General features: G+C 39.6%; 1 protein-coding gene across 1 annotated transcript; it reads left to right on the top strand.

Moving 5' to 3' along the window:
• Positions 1-6587: 6587 nt before the first annotated feature.
• IL17A (interleukin 17A) lies at positions 6588-10670 on the top strand. The gene is made up of 3 exons (XM_059399043.1): positions 6588-6658; positions 8091-8287; positions 9481-10670. The coding sequence occupies exons 1-3, from the start codon at positions 6632-6634 to the stop codon at positions 9716-9718; spliced, it is 462 nt and encodes a 153-aa protein (XP_059255026.1). The 5' UTR covers positions 6588-6631; the 3' UTR covers positions 9719-10670.
• The last annotated feature ends 828 nt before the right edge of the window (positions 10671-11498 follow it).

Below are 11498 nucleotides of genomic sequence, written 5' to 3'. Positions count from 1 at the left end.
TACCAGGACAACATGTTTAGAACACATTGTGAGGTGAGAAAACGGGTTACAAAACAGTATTATAATATGGCCCAACTTCATTAAATATTTATACTTTCTTAACTGTATTTTTAAAAACTAGAACAATACACCTTAAACGGTCACATTTTGTAAAATTACAGGAGCAGTATATTCCAAAACTTATTTCTAAGAATTGGGATTATGGATTGATTTTGATTTCTTCTTTTTGCTTTTCTTCCTTCCTTCACCCCACTATTTTGTATAACAAATGAACATATATCACATTCATGGTCTGGAAAAAAACTCTGTGTGTGTGTGTGTGTGTGTGTGTGTGTACGGGTGTGTTTGTGTACAGGTGTAGAAAAGTATATGATGATTGATGGATGGATAGATAGAAAATATGTAATATATATGGGATGGCAGCTCTGAGTTAAGTTCAATACAATAAATATAAACCTTGAAATTCCTTTATTGTCAGCATAACAATATATAAACCAGAAGGACAAATTAATAATTTGTAGTGAGAACTACTCCCTTGTACTAATCAGAATGCCTGTATCCACCATCCAGGGCACTTGTTTCCAGGTTATCTAAGTATCTAAGAAGGCTACTTCATTATTAGCAAACAGTTTGGTAAGCACAAAATATGAATACGGGGTCTGAATTACCCTAGACGTGAACCCCTTCTACCCTGTTGTATCCCTAGAGTTCAGCACAGTGCCTGGCATATAACGAGTACTCAAGAAATATTTGTTGAATGAATGGCTATTTCATCCAGACCATTATGGAACCCTGAAGAAATTCCTCTACTTCCTCACAGAGTAGACATTCAAACGATCAGACAACTAGTATCCCTCAGAACCAATGGCTTTTTTCTCAAAAAAGTTTGACAAAATCTGACAGAGTTTCATGCCCTGACATTCTGATAAAAGTTAACATTTTAACAACATTCAGTGAGCATTTAATACACATATATATTACCTCCAAAACAGTATCTAATTCAGTCCTCACTACTCTTTATGAGTCATGTTTTATTGTTATCTCCATTTTGTAGGTATGGAGACTGAGTTACAGGTGATACAATTTTCCCAAGGACACACAGCTACTAATGTGGAGCTGGAATCTCATTATGGGAATGTCTAATGTCAAAAACTTGTCCTTAACCAATATACTGAACAAGGACCTTTTATAAGCCCCAGATGAAAACTTCCCTTCAAAATGTAACGATAAGGGGCCCTGGGGTGGCTCAGTCAGTTAAGTGTCTGGCTTTGGCTCTGGTCATGATCCCAGAGTCCTGGGATCAAGCCCCACATCAGAGTCGCTGCTTGTTACAGAGCCTGCTTCTCTCTCCCCGCTGCTCATACTCTCTTGCTAATTCTCTCTCTCTAATAAATAAATAAAATCTTTTTTTTTTAATGTAACAATAGGAAAAACATCTCCTTTAAGAAATTAGCAAGCTTCTTCCTTTTTCATAATGAGAACTACGTAACTGAGCATAACTACTTTTTTAATTCAGCTGCCAGGAAGCTCAGAGGCAAATGTAAACCTCAACTAGAGTAATTACGTTGGGTTTTTTTGGACTTATGGACTGTGAATTTGGGTTTTCTTTTCCTGGAACTTGACGTTTGAATCTGCATCCCCTGGGCCTGATTTATATTTTTCTCTGCTTTATTCACTGAATTTTTGTTGTAAGAGATTTTGGAATAAGGAATACAGCACTCTCATCTACTGATCTTACTGTAGTTCCGAGTCACGAGTCACCGAGCCTCCACGGGTCCATACCATGCTCCGTACTGTATCCCACGGAAAAGAACCAAGTATTGGTATCTTTACCAAATACCAATCTTTACTTGGTATTTTTCAATACCCATTATTGTATCTATCATTCCCACATTCTGTGGTTATCTCTAAATCACATTAGCTTCAAAATACCTGAAAAGACTATAAAGGTGCTCTCTTGGTAGGCCACACAGTGTGCGGTTTGTGCTGCTTATTTAATTTTAGACCTTACTTTAAGTGACATCCGTTTAGACTTGAAACTTCAGTCATTTGCTGACCTTGATTCTCAGGGTATAAGATGAAGTCAGCATTACCAAAGGGAAGGCCACCGTAAAACAAATTTGCATGTGGCTGCTAATGTATAGTTACAGAATTCTAAATTTATTTGTTCGTCAAAGAAATGGAAAGTTTTCTGACCCACTTTAAATCACTGTTTCAGTAAAAGACTAATGAGAAACCCACCTAAGGAAGAGGCTTGGTTTCCATGAGGTTAGTAGTTATTACTCAAAGGAGAAATTGACACACTTGTATGATGTGTTTGATTGTGGATTCTGATGTAGGGATTGGGGAAACACTGGTAGACTGCCATTGTTTCCAGATAATGTGATGTGAGATATCTCCTTTCAGAGATTTCAGGCATTATCTCAGTTCTTTGAGGCTGGGAAAGATGTGTAAAGAGCACATCATTTATGAGACAAATGATAAAAGTCATTATGCACTATTTGGAAGTTACCAGGAACAGAATCAAATATCTCACATGGATAATGTAATGATTGTTTGCTGTTCTTTTGACCATTTGGTTTTTAAAGATGTTAAAACAGTTTTATGATCTGATTTTATCACATAAAAATAGTCTGGTCTAGACTACAGAGGGGGTAGCATCAAAAACCAAAAGTAGAAGAAATTAAGTTACTCAAAGGAGCTGTTCCCACAGGTCTTCGTCAGGAAGAACAACCTACCAAGAACTAGAACGACCAATGGAGAAAAAACAGAATCTGAATGTTGAAGAGGATTCTGCCTCTCACCTGTCAGCCCTTACCAGCACATTAACAATCACCCTGTTCAGATATCCTCATTGTCAATCAATCCCTCAATCCAGCATGTCATCTGAGGAAGAGAAATTCCTTCACCAGGGATCTCAGAGGAAGCATCTCCCTACCCCTGCTGTATTCCCACCCAACAATTCACCGTTCAGGATGGCCCTCAGAAACACAGACCATCGTGAATCCCTAACAGTGTTATGCTGGAGAGGAACAATGATACGATTAGGCTGACATTATGATTGATGCTTCCTATTTAATAAATTACATTACATTAATTTCGTATATAGTAAATCCTGTTTCTCAAAAGACAATAGTTTGGACCTCAACGCTGAACCTCTGGTACATAACACCATTAATATTTTGAAGTTGGGAGTAGATGATCTAGATCTTGATAAATCGAATCTAAATCTGGGTCTCAGTTAAATCCTGACTTTGGCAATTCTCCAAGGCCTTGCAGATGACTCCCTATTACAGACATTCTCCTCCCTTAATATCATATCTTAATTTAAAGTGTCTGATGTTGCTTGCTGTAGGCTAGCCCATTTCAAAGTATCGGCCTCCTGATTTAAAACTCAAGAGGAAAGTGACATGGGTGGCTTGGTTGGTTAAGTATTTGCCTTTGGCTCAGGTCATGATACCAGCGTCCTGTGATGGAGCCCTGCATTGGGCTCTCTGCTCAGCAGGGAGCCTGCTTCTTCCTCTCCCTCTACCAGCTGCTCCACCTACTTGAGCTCTCTCTCTGTCAAATAAATAAATAAAATCTTTTTTAAAAAAGTATTCCCGGCAGCTACTATTTCCTTCTATTAGATCAAAAATCAAGAGAAAAGGAGTCTTGCTATTGATGTTCATGGCATTAAATAAAATGGCATGCTTGTCTTTTTACAGCTATTGCCTTTAAATGATAATACACACTAATCACTAATGATGTCACAGTGTCACCTCCTATTGTTGTTTTTTATTTTAAAACAGACTATTGTTATTTTTTATTTAAAAAGGACGTAAATGGGGTGCCTGGGTGGCTCAGTGGGTTAAAGCCTCTACCTTTGGCTCAGGTCATGATCCCAGGGTCCTGGGATCAAGCTCCACATAGTGCTCTCTGCTCAGTGGGGAGCCTGCTTCCTCCTCTCTCTCTTTCTGCCTGCCTCTTTGCCTACTTGTGATCTCTGTCTGTCAAATAAATAAATAAAATCTTTTAAAAAATAAATTTAAAAAAGTCTGTAGAAAAGAAATTAAAATACAGTATCACGAAGATGATTTCATTGTGGTAAGCATAGCATGATATATAAACTTGTAGAATCACTATGTTGTACACCTGAAAGTAATGTAATGTGTGCATCAACTATATTGAAAGAAAAAGAAAGAAAGAAAGAGAGAGAGAGAGAAAGAGGAAGGAAGGGAGGGAACAATAGTATTTCAGCGGTAACTTCACAACCCAAGCAAGATTTTTTTTCAAAATTAGCTTATTTATTTATTTTGGTGTTTTTTAATGACAGTCTTAATTTTCCACTACATCAAGACAAAAGACTCCACAATACTCTCTCCTGAATGCAAAAGGAAGAAAATTTTCTTCTATCTCTCACACTGTTCTTTATTATAAGTAGAAAAAAATAAAGTTTGGTGTCTTAATAATGCCAAGGAGCCTTTAAAATCCTTTCCCTAAGTCAAGAAGCCCACAGACATTTCACCAGTATCATCCAGTGAAATTCACCCAGGATTTTGGCTCCCAGAAGTATTTCCTGGTCTCCAGCAGCGGACCTTCTCCTCATCCAACTCCCAACGCCCAGTCTGAAGTTCCCCGTGTCCTATAGACATCTGTTTTCCAAGCCCTCAAAGAAGCAAGAGTGAGAAGCCTGAGGAAAATCACAAAGTAAAATAATGTGCTATTCCTATTTGCTCTCCCACTATTTTTTTTTGAAAATTCATAAATAATCAAAGATTACCTGATGCAAAAAACCTCATTCTATCATGAGAGAATCTGTGACTCAAGGACATGAGGTACCCAAAGGCATGGGTAGTTAATGGCAGAACCACAATGAACTCAAACGTGCCTTCTTGTCCAGCGTCCCAGGCATCCTAATTCTTAATCCAGCGTTTCCAGCCCACCCACCCCACCCCATTTCAACAGGTACTCAAACCTGAGCGAATTGCTTCCATAGACAACTACAGAGAAAGAACCTCACCACTCTTTACACCTCCTTTATACTTCTGACCATTCCTCTAGGAGGCACAGGCTTCCAGCTCAGGTGTGCATCTGGGAAACCACACCTATTCAAGTCTGGGCACACCCCACTCTGACCACCACTTCAAAATAATCATTTTTACACTTTTGTGAAAACCCACCACATTTCCCCAGACTTATTTTAGGGATTGGCATTTCAAAAGTTGGCACACAGGCTGGATTTCACTGGTATAGGAGGCAGGCAATAGGGAGAACCAGACTCAGCTTTCCCCCCCTGGCCATCAACCAAAAGAATTGGCAGCAAGCACATTCTCCTCCACCTCATCCTTGCCTGAAAGCAAAAGGCAAGAAATTCTCCACTCTGGGGTGGTCCAAAATCAGCTGTAACCTTGTCATACAACAAAAAGATCAGGATGGAGAGTCAAGGCATTCAATCAAAATGGTTATTGGAATACAGTTGGGTCCCAAAAAGAATATTCAAGATTCTGAGCTAACTAAACAACATTCATACTGTCAATCAGTCAAAATATTGAGCACTTACTGTTTACCAGACGTCATGTTGAAGGATTATAAAAGAATCTAAAAATGGAAATAAACATATGTCTTAAATATGCTTTCTCCAGCCAAACAAAATAGAGTACAAAATGAAGCAGAAGAGGTAGGTATAAGCTATGTGTTATGGGAGCTGTTTGTTCCAACTAAGAAAATCAAGACAGACCACCAGACCTAGAAGACACATTCAAACAGGTTCTGGAAGAACAAGTAACATTTAACAAAAGATCATTTCAAAGATAGTACCTTAGCAAAAGGCATGGAGGCATTAGAGGAAGGGGAATCGGGACCCATGAGTTCAGGTCATACAACACGGTCCCCTCACTCTTTCATTTCCATCTCACTCCTCTTGAAGAATGGCATGAGTTAACAAGTTGCTTGGTAACAAGTTGCTTGGTAACATGACTTTAATAGTAAACCTCACATCTCTTGAACTTAGTTATTAGTTTTTTAAGCAGAGTAAACATTTAACAAAGCAGGTGTTAATTCAGTGAAATAATATACCTTCACACCATTATATTTTTACTCACTTCTCAATTGTTTCTTTATATGGAAAGACCTTAAATAGTTTCTAGAATGGACTCCACAACATCTTTCTAGAGAGTCTGGTGAGGAACGGAGTTATCCAATGGGAAATCAAGGTACATGCATAAGAAGACTTGAACATTATAACAAACTTCCACTTCCCCATGAGCCATTGGAACAGAGCATAGCTCTTATGACATCTTCATATGTGCCCATAACTAAATGATATTAGCTCATCTTAGTCAGCTTCTGATAAGTAATAGTTCCTAGAATAATGAAGAAAGGACATAGTCTTTCAAAACATGAATTTCTGCCCTGTCCATTTTCCTTCAAAGTAGATACTACCTGTCACAAAGGGGAGGTTCTTTTCTGACCTCATTTGAGGATGGAACATTTAACTAAAATGATGTCTTTCCTTTACCCACCTCAATACGTCAACGTAAGTGACCACAGAGGAGCAAAGTCTTATAAAAAGGGGCAAGTTAGCGCTACACTCTGTCCATCTTGAAGCAGGCACAGCCGATCCATCTCCAGTCATCTGGGAAAGGTTACAATGGCTCCTGTGACAACTTCATCCATGGTGAGTCCTGCACTAATGTGCAATACTTCTGTTGATTTCTGGACTGCAGGCATGAAATTCTGGATTCTAACTATGGAGATCCAAGAATGCTGCATACATAGGATAGGATGCTAAGGCTTTGGTAGATACTCCTCATTTTATTGCATTTTCAAGAACTGATACACATCAGTTTGAACAATGAGATTAAAACTGAAAGATAGCTAGATTGGGGCTAAACCACATGGAAAGTGTCACATGATGCTGTGCAGTGAGAAAGAATGCTTATTGAAAATCTGATTTTCTGAGTACAAGGGATTTAATATGATTCTCCAAGAGCATTTTTCTTTATTCCATAATAAAATGGTACATTATCCTTGAGGATTTAATTACTGGCAACACTGACTTTCCTTTCCATTATCCTATTATTATACCACAAGCTTATTTTTAAAAATTTATTTATTGGGGCACCTGGGTGGCTCAGTGGGTTAAAACCTCTGCCTTCGGCTCAGGTCATGATCCCAGGGTCCTGGGATCAAGCTCCGAATCGGGCTCTCTGCTCGGCAGGGAGCCTGCTTCCTCCTCTCTCTGCCTGCCTTTCTGCCTACTTGTGATCTCTGTCTGTCAAATAAATAAATAAAATCTTTTAAAAAATAAATAAAATAAAGATTTATTTATTGATTTGGGGAGGCTAGGGAGGGGAAAAAGGAGAGAAGAGAGAGAATCTCTAGCAGACTTCCTGCTGAGCATGGAACCTGATGCAAGGCTCAATCTCACAACCCTGAGATCATGACCTGAGCCGAAATCAAGAGTTAGATGCTTAACCACTGAGTCACCCAGGTGCCCCTATTATACCATAGTCTAATACAACAAACTCATTTGTTCTAATAGAGATATGTGTAACTATGGTTTAAAGTAGATGGTCTTTATATTTTTAGAATATTTAATTTAATTGATTACAGAATCAATATGTGTATATACGTAACTTTAGAAAAACTGTAAAATATACATAAGAAAACATAAGGTGGGAGACAAGTTCAGCGTTGAACGTCTGCCCAGCATTTCTCACATGAACATGGATATGATATGACATGCATTTTCTACAGCCCTTTCTTCTAAGGTAAACATTTGACTTCATATAGGGTTTCACAGAATGCTAGGACAGAGACCGATGACTTGCCATCTTTACTAAAATTACTGCCAACTAATAAAAAAAGGTGTCTCTCCTAATTCAAAAGAAGAATGTCCAAGACTAATAAACACTCCATGGTTTTATTTCAGTCATTATTTTCATCATATAACCAGTCTGTCATCGAACTGATCCAAAAATTTATTATAGAGCGCCCTGGAACATAGTATGTTCTCCATGATTAGCAATACAATAATCTTTACAATTTGTTAGCAAAAACCACATGCTAATGCAATATCCTACCTTCTTTTCCCCATTCATTTCCAGGCACTGCTGCTACTGCTGAGCCTGATGGCTATTGCGAAGGCGGGAATAGCATTCCCACAAAATCCAGGATGCCCAAACACTGAGGACAAGAACTTCCCTCAGCATGTGAAGGTCAATCTGAATATCCTTAACGGGAATACGAACTCCAGAAGACCCTCAGATTACCACAACCGATCCACGTCACCTTGGAATCTGCAGTACGTAATGGCTCCCAATAAAAATCTCTGTATTGTTCTAACTTTCATGCAAAGGACTGCCAGTTAAGTCACCTTGAGGATGATTTTACTCAGAATCATCCATCAAATCTGGAAGGGCTATCGTGCAAAGATTCTCAAATTTTATTCTACAGACTTCTTTGATGTACAGGACCACCTCTCCCCCATACTACCTACCCCTTAGGTCTCACTGTCACCGACACCAGAAACCCACTCACATTATTCATTATTCCAATATTTATGATACCCCAAGTCTACTGGAAATTTATTTTTTAAAAAATTTATCTTGGGGATTAATGCTTGAATTCTCTTTAACAGACCTACCACTGAGATGATTTGTTGAAAATAAGTAGTAATTAACTGGGTTTTTTGTGCCTTTCTTTTTTTGGTCATATTAGCAGTGGGATAATATGGTTTGAAACCCAGTGAAGGAAATATCATGTTGGATATTTGCACCCCTTTTTGAGTCAGACAGCCTTGATCTATATCACCAACAGACCTATATCTGCTGTGCTCTTAGTACAGCTAATATTTAGACCCCATCAAGATTAAATATAAAATGGTTTTTAGTGTTCTGATTTTATGCAAAAACAAACAAACCAAAAAAACCCTTCAGTTATGTGGTGACTATAGCCTCCCATTACTAAGAATAGTTCAAATAAATCAAGTCAAAAGTCAAAGCTAGTCACTCACTCAGCTGGAGGAGAGAGGGAAGAGAAGGTTATAGAGGGGCTTAAGCTTTTGTTTCGGGCCCTTTGTGCCAGCTCTGGGCTCTATCCCATGACTGTGCTGTCAGATAAAATTTTGATCTCTTCCCTGCTTCAAAGGCAGACTTCATTAAGTCAGATTAATGGCTATCGTATACCTACATGATTCCCTTGGCCTTTCTCTATCATATATACCTTAAGAAATTGTCCTTTGTATCAAACTAAAATCCCCTCTGCAGTCTCATCTACCTTATTTGGCTCATTCTTCAAAGAAATTGGGAAAAACTGATCATTCTCTTCTATAACATTTCACGTGCCTACAATTCCGAGCTTCCCCCAAACTTTGAGAATGTGCAATGCCCATGCTCTGTCACCCTGGGAATGTGCCTTCCTTTGTATATTCCTGTCTGATTTCCTCCCCGCTTTACCACATACTCACTTTCTCCCTCGTTTTTGTCCCCCCTGCAGCCGCAACAAGGACCCTGAGAGATACCCCCCTGTGATCTGGGAGGCCAAGTGCCGCCATCTGGGCTGTGTCAGTGCTGACGGGACGGTAAACTACCACATGAACTCCGTCCCCATCCAGCAAGAGATCCTGGTTCTGCGAAGGGAGTCTCAGCACTGCCCCCACAGCTTCCGGTTGGAAAAGATGCTGGTGGCCGTGGGCTGCACCTGCGTCACCCCCATTGTGCGCCATGTGGCTTAAGAGCTTCTGGTCCCAGCTCCCCAGCACCATTGCTCTTTCTGGGGAGTACACCCAGCCCCATTTCTGACCAAACTCAATAGGCTTCTTCAACTAGTTCATCCAACTGAAGTTTCAGAGAGAACACTTTTTGTGCAGAGATAGAATCTGAATGATCTTTCCCTCTCTACAGAGAGGAAAGTTTTGACTGAGTACCAATTTGCTTTCGGTGTGCTTTTCTAAGAGCTTTAAGCTATTTATGTATTTAATAGACCCTGAGATAACTTTGGGGCAGAAGATTTCATTTTAATGAATTACATGCTTTATTTTGTATTTTTTAAAAGATTTTATTTATTTATTTGACAGAGAGAGATCACAAGTAGGCAGAGAGGCAGGCAGGGACAGAGAGAGGAGGAAGCAGGCTCCCTGCTGAGCAGCAAGCACTATGTGGGGCTCAATCCCAGGACCCTGGCATCATGACCTGAGCTGAAGGCACAGGCCCCAACCCACTGAGTCACCCAGGTGCCCCTTTATTTTGTATTTCTTAGGACACGATTCCAGACTTGAGAACTTTGTTATTTAACCAGTAAGCCTATATTTATATGAACTATTTATGGATCTATTTATGTATAAGTCTTTAGAGAAAGGTGAAAGAATGTGATTATCTGTTCTGCCTAGGGAAATCCTACAGAGAATTTAGTGGCGGTCGAAAATTCTGTCTTAGGAGTGCATGACATGGCTGTAAAAAAGACTAAATTTTGTTTCTTATTTATTAATTCTGTAAATTGTTGAGGTTTCATGAGAGAGATGTCAAGTCTAACTCTACTCTGTTAAACCCTCATAATAAAAAAAAATTGTAAAAAATTTTGGAAAGAAAATCGGTTTCCTTATTTTTTTTCTCACTTAAAGTCCTTCAGAGAGCCCAGCTCTTACCTATTTGAAAGAGTATGCAACTTTGCTGAAAGAACAAAACAGGGATGCCTGGGTGGCTAGGTGGGTTAAGCATCTGCCTTTGGCTCAGGTCATAATCCCAGGGTCCTGGGATCAAGTCCCTTATTGGTCTCCTTGTTCAGCAGGGAGCCTGCTTTACCCTCTGCCTGCTCTACTTGTCACTCTCCCTGCTTGTTCTCTCTCTCTCTCTCTCTTTCTCTGACAAATAAAAATAAAATCTAAGAAAGAAAGAAAGAGAAGGCCTTGAGTCATAGCACTCCACCCCAAGTTTACATACTCAATTTTATAAGGCTTCCAGACAATAGAGGACCAAGGCTGTCATACTATTGGCCCATGCTGTGGACACAAGCATCCCAAAACGAACTAAGCAAATATAAATGAAGGCCCTCGGGATACGGTTCATCATTATTAAAGACAAGACAATCCCAAAAATGTGACCTGAAGTTTGACAGGAAGGAGGAAAAAAGACATTATTTTCAAACTAGAATGTCCAGCCTCTCTCCAAACTCAGGCTTCTTTTGAAGATTAATGCCAACTGGAGATCTAGAGAGGAACACTTTTTTTCCTTCCTCAGGCCACACCCCAGGACTACCCCCTCCTGCTCCTGGCCTTTTATCCCATTCTCCCCTGGACAGAAAAAAGAGCTACTGCGGCAAAACAAACTTCAAGTATGAGAAATGTTCAGCCCAAGTAAAATAAAAACTAAATCATATTCAATTCCAGAGTAGTTTTGGGTTTCGAGTCATAACCTGTTCCCCCACCATGGCCCAGCACACTCTCTTGCCCTACTTCTGGAGGGCCCTGGAAATTCTCAGGCCAGTCCAACTCCCCCTTGCGTGGTGAAATGTATCCT

The sequence above is a fragment of the Mustela nigripes genome, chromosome 5 (genome assembly GCF_022355385.1).
Source record: "Mustela nigripes isolate SB6536 chromosome 5, MUSNIG.SB6536, whole genome shotgun sequence".
In the NCBI taxonomy this organism is placed as follows: Eukaryota; Metazoa; Chordata; class Mammalia; order Carnivora; family Mustelidae; genus Mustela; species Mustela nigripes.
The sequence above is the reverse complement of the archived record's forward strand: the minus strand, read 5'-3'. Positions and strand labels throughout refer to the sequence as shown.